Raw genomic sequence first — 19,631 nt, forward strand, 5'->3', positions numbered from 1 at the left:
AACTGTATTTTCATTTATAATTTATTTACTTATATATATTTTCTTCATATTGTTATTAAGGGTTTATAGATAGATGTGAGGGAGATTTATCCCTTTTATAAAATAGTACAATGTCTAAATATTATCAAGATTGTTACATATTATCGTTAAATTACTTTTTTCATTCATGGTTGCTTCCTGCTCCTAATGAGCGGTGGAACGCATATCAGGTGGAACGCATATCAGGTGGAACGCACAGATGACTCCGGAAGATAGACGTGAGTCGCATATCCGGTTGCGTCATCAGTGCGCACCCGGAAATGCTGCAGACGGACGAACCCGGAAGTGAATTAATTATTGGAGGAGACCACGGGCGTGCCGCAATCAGATGGATTTAAAAAGGGCCACCAGCACTACATGGACGAATATACCTACAACAGAAGGACGTTTTGCCCCTGAGGAAGTTCAAGGACATTTGAACGAAACGCGTAGGGCTTTTTATAGTGTTACAGAGTTTTTTATTGTTTGTATTAGGCTGTTTTATTTACTTTTATTACTTCAACTGGGATAAGTTGATCCTGTATTTCATCCTGTGATCCTGAGACCGGTTGATTCTATATGCCTGCTTGCCACTTCAACATTGTAAGTGTGCCTTTATATTAAAGTGTATTCTTTTACCAAGATACTCTGCACTATTTTGTTTTTTATTTCTTTCCATGTATATGATGATGGTCCATCTACTCTGAGATATTCACCGTCTTACATGATATGCCTACAATCAATTTTGGTTTGTGAGTGTGAACTACTATCTAATTTCCCACTCCCCCTTAAAAGTTAACAGTATTACGCTATGTTTGTTTCTGTTATTATTGTATCGTAGATCCATTTTTTCCCATATCTATTGAGGACCTGGAGGAGTCCTTATCTACCATACATTTAGTGTAAGGGTAATTTTTTGTTGTTAACTATTACCCACTAAAAGTGTGTCCTATCCACTAGGAGGTGTATCTGTACTTTCTATATTTTGCTAAAACAAGATCTTGAAGTCCCTTGGAGTGCACGTCCTATTTTTTTTAAATCCAGTTGTGTATGTTGCCTTATTTTGCTTGTGTTTTTACAGGTGCTGCAGTTGCTTTGTATCATTATATTTGTGCATATGTGGGCTGTTATAGTGTATATGTTCATGAATAGTTTGTGGTATTGTGTATGATAGTTATGAATGTGGGCTGTGTATGGGGGCTGCTTCTGGAATTGTGTGTGGGGATAAAAGTTCACATAGTATGTTTGGTGGTGTGTGTATGTGTGGGACTTGTGGTATTGCATGTGATAGGCTGCTTGTGGGGTTCTGTCCATGTATGTGATTGCCAGTGGTGTTATATTTGTGGGGACTGTGTGTGTTTGTGTGTGGGCTGTTTGTATTATTGGTATGAGGGAGAGCTTCTTCTGCAGCTCTGTGTAGATATATCAGTGTGGTTGGTTTCCCTGGAGTCCAGTTGGGACCAGGTTGGCCAGGTACAGGTTATGGCAAGGGCTGCGATAGCTACTGCTGGCTGCTCTACTCCAGTGCGGCTTTGTATTCACAAGTTCTGGGATCACTTCTTCTGAGAAGTGTCCCTCATCCCTTGCACTCACCACTCAATTACTGGGACACCTGATAGCCAGAGCCTCTTTGTCTCTGGAGCCTTGAGTGCCTTGGCTCTGGAGTATACTTTTGGAGTAGACTTGCATGAGATACATTCTGCATACTTAACAGTTTTTATTTTTAATATTATGGATGCACAAACTTGCAATAATTACTAGATATAGTAGGAAGAGGAGTTAGGTAGTGACATAATTTTTTTTCTAAAACTGGTTTTGGCTAAAGGGAAGTTTGCTTTGTTCTGTATTCTAGATATTCTATATTGTTGTCCCTTTCCACTTCTTTCAATTAAATCATCACCAACGATTGACCCATATGCAATTAAACACATCTCACTACACAATGTACTATTTATTGAACTAAAGAAAGACTGTAGGCATTTTAACTGCTCAATTAGATAGTTATAGCATCTGGAGTTCCCTGGATCTGCCCTTCTATTCAGAGTTAAAACGTTTTTAGTAGATTGTCAGCTAGCCTCTTCAAGCCGCCCATTGCTGGTATGGCTAGGGAAGAATATAATCTTTTTTTTTGTTGTTGTTATTGTTATATAGTCAGCTTGTGTGGGCCTATACTTTTCAGAATTGTTATAGGAAGAGGTGCCCCCATTATGTTTTGGCATTACATTAACACATAGGATAAGAAGTAAAGAATTCAAATGATGACTATTGCCTTGGTTATTTGATACACATTTGCGACTACTCTTTTTGATGCTAAGATAGATAATATAGTGGCATCATTGCACAAAATCTGCTTTACATTTTATAAAGAACTATAAACATATTGCCAAGCATTCCATACTTACACGAAATTCCATAACATCCACAAATGACAGGTAATAGCTATTTAGAAACTTGACAATTTCTGCCTTTTCTTTATGCACTGGACCTAGATGTTGCTGAGAAAAAAAAGAAAGGTTACTATAAATGGAATGGAATATATGATTGACCTACCAATGGCCAATCAAATGACATATTAAACTCATCATAGCACAATCTTAGATTACCTTTAGTTCTAGGGAAGAGGTGCCCAAAAGGTAGATCCCCAGATGTTTTAAAACTACAGCTTCCATGATACTTTGCCATTCTTAATGCATGCAAAGGCATGTTTGGCATCATGGGAGTTGTGGTTCTACAACATCTGGGGATCTATTTTTTGGGCACCCTTTTCCTAGGGACATCTCTGCTCATTGTGATAGTTCTTACCGTGCTGCTGCGAACATCAATGTTAGGAAACTTCTTGCCAATGTATTTGAGTGAAGATTCCATTGCCTTCTCTGTGAAGAATGGAGGTTTTGTCTTGGTATCTGAACATGTCTATGAAATTAAGGGGAATTTTTTTATTAGGTAACAAAATCATACACAGAAACCTAAAAACACATTTTCACTATAATCATAAGAAGTCGCTTTTTTTTTTTTTTTTTTTTCACATTTCAGTTTTTCAACAGTACATGCAGAAACTTGAGTAATACAATATGAAAAATAGTAGGCAGACGATGATATAGAAATTAAATTACAATACAAACATGGTGCCCATAAAAAGATCAGCATAAATCAACATTAACGTTTCTACAGTTTAACCAGTCATCGCCCATCAACATGGAGAAGAACGACTTGTACTGAACATGAAAATAAAAAAGAAAACAAGTCAGCAAAAGAGACAAGAAATACAGGAAGAAAATGAAAAGAAGAATATAGAGGGAAATGTCGAAAGAGACTAGGAGGAAACATGGAATGGGGTAGTGTGATGGTAGTGACCATCACTGGGGGATGAAGACGGACACTTTATGGAGGTCCCCAGATCACTCCTATGTTTTTGTCACCCTGTGCCCGATATAGGTACGGGCAGGGCCGTCTTTAACGCAGGGCAAATGGGGCAGCTGCCCCGGGCCCAGTTACTACTGGGGGGCCCAAGGCAGCTGCCTTGTGGGCCCCGCTGCCCTCAACAATTTATTTGTGCCCCGCACTCTAAGGAGGCCCACCGGGTGGCCCATGCACTTTGGGCCACCCGGTGGGCTTCTATCAGCAGGGGCCGGGTCGGGGGCTGTGGCCCTTTAGCAGCATGACCGGGTCCTTGCTTTTCGGCAACATGGGGGGAAGTGACTGCCGCAAGTCACTTCCTCCCATAAAGACAGTAGCTGTGCGGGAGTGAGCAGGAGGAGCAGAGCGGGAGTGAGGAGAAGTCAGTGCGGATAGGAGCTTCTCACTCCCATGAACCTCAGGCACCACACTGGATCACAGGGAAGCCACCCTCCAGCAAAAGGTAGGAAACTGGAGGGTGGGTTTAAAATTGTTTTTACATGTGTGTCAGTATGTGTGTGTGTGTCAGTATGTCTGTGTGTGTGTTTGTCAGTGTCAGTATGTCTGTGTGGGTGTTTCAGTATGTCTCTGTGTGTGTCAGTATGTGTGTGTGTGTGTGTCAGTATGTCTGTGTGTGTGTCACTATGTCTGTGTGTGTGTGTCAGAATGTCTGTGTGTGTGTGTGTCAGTATGTCTGTGTGTGGGTCAGTATGCCTAGGTGTGTATCAGTGTATGTGCCTGTGTGTGAGTATGTCTGTGTGTGTGTGTCAGTGTCTGTCAGTGTATATGCCTGTGTGCGTGTGTCAGTATGTGTGTCAGTGTCTGTCAGTGTATGTGCCTGTGTGTGTGTCAGTATACCCAACTGTGTGTGTGTTAGTATGCCTGTCTGTGTGTGTCAGTGTGTCAGTGTTTGTATCTATGCCTATCAATGTATGTGTCTGTGTGTGTCAGTATGTCTATCAATGTATGTGTCTGTGTGTGTGTCAGTATGTCTGTATATGTGCCTGTGTGTATGTCAGTACATCTATCAGTGTATGTGTCTGTGTGTGTCAGTATGTCTGTCAGTGTATTAATCTGTGTGTGTCAGTATGTCTGCCAATGTATGTATTTGTGTGTGTGTCAGCATGTTAGTCAGTTTATGTATCTGTGTATCTGTAAGTTGTCAGTGTGTGTATCTATGTGTGTCAGTATGTTTGTCGGTATATGTGCCTGAACTTTTTATATATCACTCCTATGTTTTTGTCACCCTGTGCCCATTATAGGTACGGGCGGGGTGTGTAATGTATTTGTTTGCTAGTTATTATCCTCTCTCCCCTCAGCCCCCCCCCCTTTTTTCTTGTTGTTTTCCCAGAAGGGTGATGTCCCATTGTTCCATAGACCCCTTTCATCTGCTGTATATTATTATATGTGTTTTTTTAGGAGTTTTCATGAACTATGGGAGATAATTGTGTAAGCGAGTCTGTATGTATAAAAGGTAAACAGAATTGAAGAAATTAGTTTATAATACAATAGCTATTGTTCAATGGATCTTGGTGTCAGGCAGGTAATTAAGTTATGGACTCCTGACCTAATTCTGTCCTAGACACCAAGACTCCAAGGAGTGACTTGTATTGTTTGGTGTGATGACCCCATGTTGTGAGAACTCCTATTTAAACCTGTGGTTCCCTCAATAAAATCAGTTCTACTTCGCCCTTCACTAAGTCTCGGCTAGTGTTTGGGTGAGACAGCTGTACAGCTATACACTCTTCAGGAGAGAGTGATCACTTGGAACTATAGCCAGGACCATTTTCCAGGGTGGGGAACTTCAGATAGACCCCAGCCAAGTGCTACGGGTGTCCCAGTTCTAGCTAGGAAGCGTTCTTGCCAGAGGTACCAAGCCGAGGGTTACCAGGCAGTCCATGTCACCGGTAGGAAGGTATAGTGGTAAAGGGTATAAAATGTGGGTATGAGCAGAGTTGGCAGTGACGGAAAGTTACAATTACAATGATTTATATAGCGCCAACATATTATGCAGCACAGTGCATTAGGTAAACAAGAAAAACATTTAATTCTAACAAGAGATGATTAACATACTAGAACAGTAAATAAACAGGCCCCTACCCAAATCAGCTTACAATCTAAAGGAGTTGGTTACAGTATAATATCCGTCTTGAATATGAGTTTGAACTATGAAATCTGAAAGGAATACCACTCTAAGAGTTCTCTGTGGAAGGTATCAATCAGAGTTTATTAGCATCATAAAGAGCTGCCTCAAAGTGCAAACAATCGCATTTTTTATTTACAATTCCCTGCTGTAAATTGGGTTCCCAGGTAGCACAGAGAAAAGATTCTCCATTTGAAACACAAATTAAATGAAAGTTGGTGAAGTATTGCTGGGTCCAATATATGAATATTGACATGATGAAGCATATAGATTTGGTTGGAACCTGTGAGAGAGTATGAAATAATGTATAGGACCAGTGAATTAGCTGAGCTTATATTCATGGTTCCCATTGTCAACACCTTACACATCAGAGTGTGAGTGAGTCTGGTGCACAACGGATTGAGCAAAAGGGAGCGTGAGTGACAATCTTAAACAGTCTTAAAAATGTCAGGACTATTTAAATTTGATGCAATTGCTTGAGAAGCTGACTAGGCAACAGAAAGGGAAGGAAGGGAAAATGTTAAAGAAATACCAAGTATTGTCCATGTTCTAAGAGGATGGGTTGAAGCACCCCCCGAACATTGCACTATAATAAAATAATATAATATTAGTGAGTTGGGATATCAATGTAATTGTGGGGGGATTGATTACAACATAGACATATGCTATCCCTTTCATACTTTGGGGAATTCTTTGCCTAGAGGTTATAGTGTTTGTTATCCCATTAAAAAAATATGTTGATGTACCATGCGTACAAAACAAAGGACATTAAAATATGGCAGGAGAGACTTAAAGAGGGGATCGAGGACCAAGGAGTCAAGTAGCATGTATAGGTGTCAATAATTGTTTTGGGGTATCTTCAGTGAGATGCTTTTGTCATAAGAGGTCAGTTAATGTGTAATCAGGGCAAAGCCATGGGGGAGGGTAGCTGATAGCTTTAGCTTTATTTAAAAAAAAATTCAGGAAGCAAAACTGCTTCTCCTTGTCAGAAACACTACTATGGAGACCAGATATACATACTATTATGTATAGCCAGTGCTCAATCATACTATTGGGTCCCAGTGCTTATGGGTAGGAAGTTTCAATGACGGGTCTCCTGCAAATGTATACATGTATGATATATAGATTGGGAGAAAAACATATGCAGGATGAGGCAGACAGGAAGGGGAGATGAAAGGATCACCCCTGTCAGCCCATTTAGGTCTGACAATAATAGACTGTCAGACTAAAGAGGAAGCTGTAACACTGGCTGGTGGGGAGATGGAAGATCTCACGTACTGACCAGCCCACAAAAAAAGGCTCAGCGAGTGTAGTACAAGCTACATTAATTTCTCTAACACCCACACATGAAAGGCCCCTGCAACCACTACTGACCCTATACCTACCACACTTCCTATAAGCCCTTGCACACTCAACAACCCCTGTTAGCTCCTTTATCCCCCTGCTTCCACTACATCCCCTATTTCACACTACAACCACTATAGCCCATATCACTCCAGTACCCACTACTGCCCCTATCCCTCACTACACCTCACTACACCCCAACCCCCCAGGACCCCCCAGCATCCACTACCATTATCCCCCCCAGCACCAGCTACAGTCCCTATTTACTCTGCAACCACTAGAGTCCCTATCCCTACATAAACTACAGGTCCTATACCCCAGGCCTCTCACACACTTCTGCTCCTGAACCCCAGACACAACCTACAGTCCCTATACCACAATCCCTATCTCCCCTACAGCCACTATCCTCCTGCAGCTCCACACACAGTAGAGCCCCAAATCATCCATACACACACTACAGCCCCAGTATACATATATACACGTAAGAAAGTCAGTAATAGCCAAAGTCAGTAAAAGAGAAATACGGATAAACGGAATGACAAGTCGGGTCAGGATACCAGAATTACTCAAGGTCAAATACAAGCCGTGGTCAATATGAAAATATATCAAGAGAGACTTACTATAAGCACTAACGTGTATCAAGACAGAAACCATGGACCAATGAACAAGGAGCCAAATTGACCTTTATATAGCCTAACATATGTTTGATTGGTACATGTCATCTAGGCATGTGCATGGGGAAAATTTTCGGTTCGGCATTCCGAAATTCAGAATTTTCGCAATTCAGGACTTCGGCAATTTGGCACTTCAACACTTTGGAACTTCGGCAACTTCGGAACTTCGGCACTTCGACACTTCGGAACTTCAGCATTTCGGAACTTCGGAATTTCAGGACTTTGGCACTTCGGGACTTCTATTGCAGCCGCTTAGTAGATAACTCCCTAATTCCCACGGTATTAGGGAGTTATCTACCAAAAGGCTGAAAGACCTAAATTGGTCTTTCAGACAAATTTACTAATACTAAGTAAAAATTACTTAGTATTAGTAAATTATGCCCCTACTCGCTATACCGCGAGTAGGGGCATGTCTAGTAAACAGTAAGCAGCTCACTGTTTAAAAAAAAAAAAGAAAAAAAATAGGCCATCCCCCCTGGCCCCCAATCAGAGAGTTATGAGTCAAATTACACAGAGTGGGAAAATTCCAAAGACCTTTCCCATGCTGTGTAAAATGACACAGAGCACTCTGATTGGTGGATTTCAAACCAACCAATCAGAGTGCTGTGACAGGTAAATGTAGAGACTTACCTGTCAGTCTCTTCATTTACCTGTCAGAGCACTCTGATTGGATGGCTTAAACCCACCAATCAGAGTGCTCTGACAGGTAAATGAAGAGACTGTCAGGTAAGGGGCCGGGAGCAATATTTTTATTTTTATTGTTTTTTTGGGTTTTTTTTTACAGTGAGCAGCCACAGACTGCTCACTGTTTAATAGACATGCCCCTACTCGCGGTATAGCGAGTAGGGGCAGAATTTACTAATACTAAGTAATCTTTACTTAGTATTAGTAAATTTGGCTGAAAGACCAATTTAGGTCTTTCAGCCTTTTAGTAGATAGCTCCCTAATGCCGTGGGAATTAGGGAGTTATCTACTTATTCATTCCTGTCATTACACTGACTGGCAAAGTAACTTACATTTTATATGAATGTATGTTACTGGATTGTTGTAAGTGTTGCAAATGCTTACAGGTGAATCCTGGCTATGTTTGTATACTTTTTATTTAAAATTGTATACAATGTAACGTTTTTCTTCTTTCACTGGGTAAGTATATTAGTACTTAGGCAATACTGTGCTTCGGAACTTCGGCACTTCGGCACTTTGACACTTCGGAACTTCGCCACTACGACACTTCGGAAATTCGGTAATTTCGGAACTTCAGGACCTTGGCAATTCGGCACTTCGGCAATTCGGCACTTCAGCAATTCGGACATTCGGAAGTACCTGATTGTCCGAATTGCCCGAAATTCGGCCGAATTCCTATTCGGACCAAAACGAATTGCACATGTCTAATGTCATCTCTGCAAATCCATATTGATTGAATATAGGGTTGCCTAGATTATGTGGTCACTGTAAGGGAGGGCGTGACATCACATTGTTTGAAAGCATAAAATTCAAGCGGGTAGCATCTAAGAGGCTACAGGGAAGAAGCTGCTGTATGGATTTCGGCCCACACGAACAAGTAGAAAAATGTCACGTCTTGCTCTGTTCTGTGGAGATGTCTGGCAATGGCTTCTGGTACCCAGTACTCTTGTTACAATTCTTGTTTAGTTTTTCTTGTTTTTTTGGTTTTCTAGTCTGTCTGGTTTTCTTTATGCTGGGATTTCTGGGTTCATTCGTATAGTCCGTCCCTGGGATTCCCAGTCTCCAGGTTTCCTTTAAATGTTTGTTTTATGTTGCCACACCCGTTTGTTTTCCATCATTCCCTTTGTTTCAGAGTCCCTGCAGGCAGCTGCTCATGACTTCTGCCCTTTCTTGCAGGTAAGTGCTATATATGTCTTCTTTGGTTGTTTTAGCAAACATTAGGCAGTGTAGTACCTGCCAGATATGGGGTACATTGGCGTTGTTGGCAGGCTTATGCAATGTATGATCATATAATGTGACTAAATCCCCATGATTTTTGTAGTACTTCGTTATTTCTCCTCTTGTTTTGCCTATGTTATCTTGTCTTGTTTTAGTTTGTATACCCAGTCCATGTACAGTCCTGTACAGTCATGCCCATGTTATGTTCATGTTTTCCTCATGTCTTGTGTATATGTTCTGGGTTTAGCTTACTATCTTTCTCTGGTTCTGGGTTCTATTAGTTCTGTCTTGTTTTCATGTTTGGTGCCTAGTTCTAGTCTTGCCCTGTTTTTAGTACTGGATACAATCTTGCTGCTGAGCCTCCCTATTCAGCTCCTGGGAGGTCTGCTTAATTTCCAAGCTCCTAGTTCCTGGTATCCGCTGAAGCTGATTCAGGGTCTTGGTATGTGGCTGCACAAACGCTGGTGCTCAACACCAGGGGGCGTGTGGTTACCCTGCACCAGACCCTGCTAATCCATCTCCACACTGTGACTCCTACTCTGAACATCAGGCATACTGGGTCCCGGTCCACGCACCGCCGCCCGGACAGTGTCTGGGTCCCGGGCACCGAAACGCCACCCTGACAAGAGAGCTGTTCAATGGGCTGCATGGTGAGTATAATATTTCATGTTCAAGTCATGTGGTCATGTGGAGCGTTTGGGCTGTGCGACCTGAGGAGGGGAGCAGTGCAGCCACGCGACGAGTTCGGCTCACGCAGCCCAATGAGGGGAGCAACTTGGGCGTCTGGTGCAAGTAAGTTCATAACAACCACAAACAGCCCTCTCCTCAAACCTACTACACTAGAAATAGCCCCTACCACACATGCAAGCCCACAAGCAACCGCCATTTATGCACACAACCCTGCAAGCCACATCCCCATACCTACAATACCATATATATATATATATATATATATATATATATATATATATATGGCTTCTACAGCTTGAGATCTTAACGGTGTAGTGCCACTGGCAGTAACAGCTAGGCAAGAGGAACTTTTTTTATCTACTCTTTTTATCTTTTTAATTTATTGAATTATAAAGGGGTGCAATTGGCTACTATCCTGTCTGACTGACTTTTGACACTATCTTTATCATTCCCCCTGCTCTACCTAAGGGTGGTGGTACTAGTAATGGAGGAGGTAGTGCTGATGGTAGGTTGTGACAACTGTGAAGAATCAGATACCATACCAGTGGACCCACTGCCTGCCATTGTACTTTATTCTTGCTTCTCCCCTCAGTAACATACAAAATACACAATCCAGCACACTCGCTTATTCACTAAAGAATGATTTCAAACCTCAGATTGTATTAGTTTTATTTAAAAACACCTCACCTAGGCAAAAATAATGGGGATTTAGTTACATTATATAATCATATAATGCATAAGCCTGTCACATCAATGTACCCCATTCTTGGCAGGTCCTACTCTAGCAGCCTAATGCCTGCCCTTTTGAGATCAATCCACTTACTTGGGAACTACTTCCTCCTGGGACTCTCTGCAGGTCAAGGCTAAATAGGATCCTGGAATGAGGCACCTGTGACAGGGATGGATGAAAAACCAAGGAGATGGCCTGGAATACCAAATATATAAATGAAACCAAGAGGGCTGCACTCACCTGAACATGCATACATCATAGGGTGCTGCTTGGGCCAATATATATAACATACAAAATACACAATCCAGCTTACTCACGTATTCACTAAACAATGTGAAGTGCAGCCCCAGCTTCCAGACCTATACCCTCACATCGGAGCAAGACTCGAAAAACACTTTGGGAACAATTGAAGATTCCCCCAAGGACCCTGACCGCAACAACTGAATCCACATCGACATACAAGCTGACAACTAGGAAATCCCAGGGGAAGGTTCCACACAGTCACTGCCCAAGTCGCAAGCACCTAGGAGACCAAGACATTGACCAAGAGTTGGCTGAATGTGACCGCGCAAGCAAAACCTCCACATGGCGGACCACACTGTACCATACCATACCTCCTGCTAATTCTCGCCACAACGGCCCCTAGCTTAATGTGAAAAGCTCCTTAACACAATAGCCACCTCTCTCACACCACATCTGACACAGTGGCTATCGCTGGACATGGCTAGGACTGCCATAATATATTGTTTTGTTATGCCCTGACAATTTGCCTGCACTGTTTGTGTTAATGTTTAATTGGTCGGGTAAGATTTTTGGCATTGACAGATTTTCAAGAAATTTCTCAATCTCTTTTTCCTTACCGAATGTTTCTTCTGGTAAACTATATAAATTCTGGTAAAATATTTCAAACGCTCCACTTGTTTTTTTCTGGGGCCATTAAGTAGGTATCTTTATCTTTTATTTTATATATTACTCTTTTATGTTTATCTTTTTAAATTTATTGGACATAATGGTTTCTGGTTTATTGCCTTTTAAGTACCATTTATGTCAGGAAGTCTTGGGCTCTCGGGCATCCGAAATCTTTTATTTTTCCGGCCCATTTTGTCATCTGGAGGGGGGCAGCTCTTTAGGTAGTCTCTCGGTGATTTTCTCCCAGTAAATATCTGTTTTTTGTCTCTTTCTAGCTTTAGCTCCACCGGCACACGTCTGCACAGTTGCTCAGTCGGCCACGCCCCCGGGTAGTGTGTTTTTATTAAGGTATTTGTGACACTGTTTACTTTAAGTAATCCATTCCCTGGTGGTCCAGTGTGGGCTCCCTGGTGGTCCGTGGTATCATACAATCAGGAGGGAGGGTGGAGAGCGCCTCAGGTCTGGTGTGGTGTGTTTTTTTTTACATAAAACTATTACAATCTGCGAGACTTGAAATCATTGTTTAGTGAAAAGCAAGTGCGCTGGATTGTGTATTGTGTATTTTATATAGATTAGCCCCAGCAGCACCCTATAATGTATGCATGTTCAAGTGAGTGCAGCCCTCTCGGTTTCATTTCTTCCCTCAGTAATACAGACTTGTGCTATCTTTGCAGATACCGGCATTAGTGAGATAACACTACACTCATCCCCTACTCACTTCCTTGCCACACAATTTGCACTTTGCAAGTCAGCCTTCTTAGAACTTAGAAGTCCCTAATGGGAGCCCAACCTTTGCTTAATTTGGGCAATACAGTACCCTCAACCCTTTGTCTTCTGTATGCTGAAAAAGCAGGTGGAATCTGTCATAACACTAGCCTGTACACTGGCTCTTGGTTGATTAATACTAATGGAAATGTTGACGGTGCCAGTACCGAAGATGTTGGTGGTGGTGGTGGTGGTAATGGTAATGGTAGTGATGCTGTCAATATTGACAGTAGGTGAGCTACTTGTGCTACTGGTAATGTAATTGTGGCTTGGAGGAGACATTTATACAACAGGTACAGATGGACTTGGAGATGGTGGACAAGATGCAGGAGGTGAATGCACACTAGTTACCAGAGAATATACTAGGCTGCTGCCTGTTCTCACAACACTTTCCAATTGCTCTTCCATTCAAAGGTATTTCAGGTATTAACTCAGGCAGTAGATGCAAGCTAGATACAACAGAAACTGCTAAGCCTAGTCTCAAACTAAAATTAAAAAAGTAAGTTATAGAGAATTTTGGATAATTAAACACTTACATCTTCCCCCCCATAAAAACTTTAGCTCACTGAACTTGTTTGGCAGGCATTAGTATCTAGACGCCATCTTACTTTTAGGGGTTAAACTGTTTCCAGCAGTTTAACTCCAAAGTTGATCCCACAGTGGATGACACCTCAAGCTCTTCACTACCGTTCTACCTGCTGCCACAGTATGAGGAAGGTTTGCTAGTAAGCCAGAGATGGGTATGATCATCGTCTGCCTACATACAAAAGCAGCCTGAAGGAAGGGAAGATCCTGAGGTGTTAGCCACTGTAGGATAAATTTGGGGGTTAAAATCATTGCCAAATGGTTTCACCCCTGAGGGTAAAATGGCATCCAGACATTGAGCGGAAGTTATTATTAGGATGGTTGGGAGTGGTCCTTCAGTTTTCCAAAATTCCCTATAATTGAAAAATATAAAAAAAATGACTTTGTGCTTAGTTTAACAAGTGGCCCTTTTGTTTAGTATGATACGCATTTTGACTTCCTCTTAAAACCGCATACAGTTTGTGGTGTTTCCTTTAGAACAAAAAGTAAATTTAGTTCTATACTGTCTGTTTAGTAGTGTATCTAAGCTGAAACAAAATATTTATGATGCCATCTAGTGGTCACATTGCAGAGTCACCTAGATACAGTTTCGGTTTCCTGAAGAAAGGGAATAAAGGAAAATGAAGTTAGTATACTTAAGCCATCGAATATTGCTGCTCACTGCATCACATAAAGGGTAGATAGGAGCTGTTGCCCATATGGCGGAGCATAAGAGTGGGGCATTGTGATGTAACGTGGTGGGCCGGACATATGGGGGGCGGAAGATTTTTGTTTGCCTAGGGTGGCAAAAATTCCTGCGTGTGCATTGTGAATCACTGAAATGATAGATTTGCCAATCCTGACCCATTTTGTAGATACATACCTGCACAAATTTCAAATGGACACAGAGGAACGATTTCATTTTAGAGGCGTGGGCCTGGGCTGTTCTTAGCGTTTTTTAAGGACTAACTAATAACAATTTATGTAACAAAATGTAAATTAGAACAAGAACAATAAATCTTATTTGAGGAGGTATGGGCATACCTTGAGGTTTCTTTGATATGCAGTCTTTATTTGGAGTACAGAATAAAATACAACAACATTTTGGCTCCCCTGAGCTTTTGTCAAGTCTCATAATACAATACAACGTTTTGGCTCCCCTGAGCCTTTGTCAAATCTCAGTCATATATTCTATATGGAACATTGGTCCACCCTGTTTGGAGCACACTGCTAGAAGTATTCCCTGGATATTTAATGTGTGTAATATTCTATTAATCGTCACTGAAGGCACATTACTCTGAGTATTTTTGGTGGGTAGCTCTGTTATACATGCAGACATGCCAACAATATGGATCTCCTAGAAAAGATAAACATTAGGATATAATAGAGGGACAGAGGGACTGTCCCCCCTAAATAGGGACACTTGGGAGGTATGTAGATATTGGAATTCAAGTTAGTCGGTAGTTTTTTTCAGATGATAGATTGAGTTACCCAGCTAAGAAAAGAGGGTGGTAGTTTGCAGCTCATGCTCAAGAAAATTATATATTAGACAGGAGACATTACAAATGAGAACAAGCAAGTTATTGCATATATAAATTCTAATTGTTTTACATTTTGTACAGCATTGTCTTTCTAACACCTTTTATATAATATGCAGGAAACATTTATTGTATGAAAAGCATACTAGAAAATAGAGAAATAATTTATGGTGGGTATCTAAAGTATTGTATATTGTCCATTTATTTAGTCTCCACTTCCTGTTACGTGATACAACTACAGGGATCAAATTTATGCTAATGTTAAGCGGTAGATGAAGGACTTAAGACCAAAACATTGCTCCATTTACACTGATCAGCCACAACATTAAACCAACTGCCTAATATCAAGTAGGTCCCCCTTGTGCTGCCAAAACAGCTCTAGTGCATCGAGGCATGGACTCCACAAGATCTCTGTATCCTTTGGTGTCTGGTACAATCTGATTGAGATCTGGGGAATTTGGAGGTTAATGCAACACCTTGAACTCTTTATCATGTTCCTCAAACCATTCCTGAACAACTTTTGCACTGTGGAAGGGTGCAAGATGCTGATGAAAGAGGCCACTGCCATCAGGGAACACCATTGTCATGAAGGGGTGTACGTGGTCTGCAACAATCTCTAGCGAGGTGTTACGTGTCAAAGTAACATCCACATGAATGCCAGGACCCAAGATTTCCCAGACCACCTAGAAGTCTGGGGCATAGCTGGGGAGTTAGTTGTTGAGGGCTGTCAAAATATCGTGGTAAGGTGCGGTAGTCCACACATACCTGCATTGCTGAGGTTATAAAGTGTTCTCTACTTTTCTCATGTTAACTAAGACATGGGGAATAAAGACCCATATGTAATTTCAATATTATCCAATATTTATAGGTTACAATTCCACAAGTACCCATCACCTACATTCCCCATGAAATTCAGACAGGCTTTAGTATGTATTAATATAAAATAATTTACAAGGCTTTTGATTTCAAGGCAAAACTATTTCTTGAGGAATTAAAAAAAATATTGGTAGTTCTGATGGACATTAAAATCTGAACCAATAATGATATCATTGTGGGGGTATAATGATAGTAGCAGAAGAGACTATGGTCTCATCGGAGGGGATGGAAATTCGCCTCTCTAAGCCAACATCCGCCAAATTTGAATAATAATAATAATATTTTGTCTAACCAGGTGTAGATATTATACAGAGTAGTTAAGGTCTTTTATTAAATTCAAGTTAAAAAATGAAGAGACGGAGCAGAAATATATTTGTTTATCTATGCATTTCAGATGCAAGAATTGTAACTTCTAGTCCTGACCTGCTCTAAGAATTGTATTCTTTCTAATTTCTCCCTTGAAAGTGAAATTAATGTGGAGATGGAATATAAAGCAAACCTAGGATTTTGTTTCTTGCAATTAAACAGCTTGGAAATGGTTTAATGACACGCAGGGGGTGGATATACAAAGGTTAAATGAGAAAGACGAGCTTCGGAGATGATTTAATTCTCATTTGTTGGGGATCTAAATGGACTATATATATATATATATATATATATATATATATATATATATATATATATATAGCAAACACTCAATTAAAGTGTAACATATGGCAGCTTTCAACAATCTGGAAATTTAAATTTGCAACCTACAAACACTTTTTTCTATTGCTACAATGTTGGCCAGGAGTACAATGTGTGCTATGAAAAATCCCCTTGGTAGTCACAGGCCAAATATTGGAAACAACCATAATATCTCAGCAGATAACAGAAGCAATGGGAAAAGCTGACCACTCAAAAAAAGACTGTCATCATTTATACCAGAGGTAGGAACCTTCAGCACTCCAGATCGTGTCGTCTACAACTCTCATAATGCTCATACAGCCGTAATGTTGGCAAGCATCAGGGAAGATGTAGTCCACAACATCTGGAGTACTGAAGGTTTGCTTATCCCTGATTTATTCAATAATATTTGAACTCCATTGCCTGCACACCAGAAGTACCATATTTCATTTTCCCTTTTAACTAGCTTTATTTTATCTAATTTTACCTTATTTACCTTATCTTTATCTTCTTTTTCCTCTCTGCCTTCTCTTTTTCCAACCATTATGTTTTGGTGTTATGACTACTATTTAAGATATAGTTATGGTAGGGTGTGGAACTGCACTCTATCCCTTTAAGCAGTATGTAGCTGTACCAGAGACCAAATGCTGTACCAGAGACCAAAGACCAAATGCTGAATAACAAATAGAAGAAAGGTCCAGGCACTCCAAGGTACACGCAAGGCAATTTTATTGAACCCACTCCATCACAACGTTTCGACCTACACGGTCTTTGTCAAGCTACTAAGTGCATGTATACATTCATTTTTATAGGAATACAAGTGATTAACAATTAACAAGATCCCATCAATCAGGCAATTAGTTAAAATTACATCCATATCCAAACCCCAGTATAGCCACATTGATAGTAAAGGCTAACAGCTGTGTCACAAGTGCAAATAAACTCAATTGGAAGCCTTCTCAACAAGTACCATCTCTGGGATATGGAGACAAAATTGGATTTTTTTTTAAAATGAAACATCACAGTAATAAACAATAAAATGAATCAAAGCCAGATCGGGTCCAATTTCTCTTCAAGCATTACTATCAATAACTTTATGATAATATCTGATTCTCTGACCTATATATAATATAAAACATATACGTATATAAAAAATTTTTTTTATATATATATATATATAAAGTGATAAAGATAATCAATATATATGTTCCAAAAATTTAATAGAATAACAAAATAGTTATATATAAAGAGATATGTGTTGTATGTAAGAAAGGTAATTGTTCTTATATATTGAGCTGAATTTATTTTCTCTGCATCCTATTATGTTGGGGTTTAACTTTAAAGGACTCCTAAATGCATCCAGACCACTTCATCTCAATAATGGCGGTGTGCTTTAGTTTTAACCCTGCAGCGTAAAACATTGTAGTTTTGTAGAAACTGCAATGCTTCAATTGCAAGGTTAAATACATATCTAGTCCGCTTCCTTTGCAACAACCAAGTAAACCATGGTCATTCAATGCAATGAATTTAGTGCATTCCTATGAGAACCTTAGATGCGCGCACAGATCTTGACGACCATGCGCAACGCTACGGGGAATATTGGATTGAACATTTATCATAAAGGGGCGACTCCAAGATGAAGTTACAGGATGAAGAGTGGGCAGCAGCAATGAGGGTGTCTCCGTGGTGCAAAAAAAAAAGGTAAGGAAAACCCTTTCTTTTTCTAATTTTTAATGTGGATGGATGGGGGCTATATTTATTTTGGATATAGGCCACTAGAGTGTTATGAATACAGGTTTGCATTACTAACACTATACTTTCCTTGTTTCCTTGTGAAAGCTGAAGTCGTTGCAATTTATTTTTTTCTAGGTACAAACAATGCTTTAGTCAAACATGGCCCTGTACTTCCTCTAAAACACAAATAGCAATCAACTGACAGGAAGTCAAGCTTTTTACAGCACGTTTACGCCCAGAGAGACATAAGGCAGCAAAGCAATGCCAAAACTTAGCCAGCCCAGCCCTGGAGATACCATGGTCTCTAAGTTCACACTGTTGTAAACAAAAGATCAAAATCACGGCCTGTTACATTAAAATGAATCTGACTGATGTCTCCGGAGTACTAGACAGTCTAATTCGCAAAATGTGAAACAGACACTTTTTTTTAATGATCTGGCTTTTTAAGAATATGCAGAAAGGCATTTGCTCACAGTGGAAGAAAATTATTTTAGTTAAACACTAATGTTAAAACTGTTTCATGCTTAAACAGCGGAAGTCTGTTACATAAAAATGTATCAAATAAAAGAGAGGTTTGGTTCCTAACAAATATGGCTTCTATTTTAAATTTACAAAAGTAAACTCGGTTACATCTGATCAGCAGTGTAGTTATGTACAGAACATTCTACAGTACAGTATGACCTTGCTTCTTAGTTAACATGGTCTGACAACTAAACACTTACAGTGTTATTCAATAAAATGAGGGTTGTTTGGAATACAAAGTGAATTTAAAGTGCATTTCAAATTTAAGGAAAATCTAGCTGAACTTGAAGCATAGCTGACTTGCAACAGTTTGGCTATTTTTTGCCTTCAATTTTGAATCTGATATCCCAACAATTTTCACTTTAGTGAATTATGCTGGTAGCGTGGGCCCGATCATACCTTTTTGATGTTGTAGACACGGATCAGAACTCCTTTGCCTCTGTCATTCAGTATCATAAGTTTCTCTGCCAGTTTATGTTGATATGCTGACCCCAGAGCCATCTTGTGACCACCAATAACCGTCCTAATCCAAAGTACAGTTTAGCATCTGGAGATCCACAGTGCCGACGAATTCAGACGAGCAAGACAAGTACCATCGACTGCCTAACTTATCTTGGTGGTGCCTAGCGAAGTGACATCTCGCAAATGAGCTCAAGTTCTGCTTCCTTTGTGAAAGGCTAGCTCACACAGAAATGTTACAACATACTGAGAGAAGCACAAATAGATTCATTTATCATGATACACAGAAGTTTCAATACCACTTCCTTTTTCTATTCCGCATTACACACGTTTGTCTCATTTTGCATGCATATGGGATTTCTAAACGTCTGACAAATACTTTTAAATCATTTTATCTGTAACTGCATTTATAAATGTGTAAAATAACTGGATTTTCTTTTTTATTATATTTGAAACGTCACGTTTTTACAGATGTGTTTACAAATGTTCATGTGTTTACAAATGTGTTGAGAATTCTGACCTGTCTCATTATTCACTAAAGTGAGAATTCAAAGTGAATTTAATATTTAAAGGAGCACTATAGTGCCAGGAAAACAAACTCGTTTTCCTGGCACTATAGGGTTATTAGTCCCCCCCCCCCCCCCCCCTTCCAGCCTCAGGGCTCTCCTCCCGCTGAGCTGAAGGGGTTAAAACCTTAATCC

General features: G+C 40.3%; 1 protein-coding gene across 1 annotated transcript in view; it reads right to left on the reverse strand.

The window, feature by feature from the left end:
- NCKAP1L (NCK associated protein 1 like) overlaps positions 1–19,145 on the reverse strand; it is a 168,798-nt gene extending 149,653 nt beyond the window's left edge. The window contains exons 1-3 of the mRNA XM_063428368.1: positions 18,871–19,145; positions 2,821–2,931; positions 2,421–2,513 (exon numbers count right to left, since the gene is read on the reverse strand). Coding sequence (XP_063284438.1) covers positions 2,421–2,513; positions 2,821–2,931; positions 18,871–18,972 — 306 coding nt within the window. The 5' untranslated portion in view covers positions 18,973–19,145. The remainder of the gene's footprint in view (positions 1–2,420; positions 2,514–2,820; positions 2,932–18,870) is intronic.
- Between the last annotated feature and the right edge of the window lie 486 nt (positions 19,146–19,631).

Source organism: Pelobates fuscus, chromosome 1 (genome assembly GCF_036172605.1).
Source record: "Pelobates fuscus isolate aPelFus1 chromosome 1, aPelFus1.pri, whole genome shotgun sequence".
NCBI classification, from domain to species: Eukaryota; Metazoa; Chordata; class Amphibia; order Anura; family Pelobatidae; genus Pelobates; species Pelobates fuscus.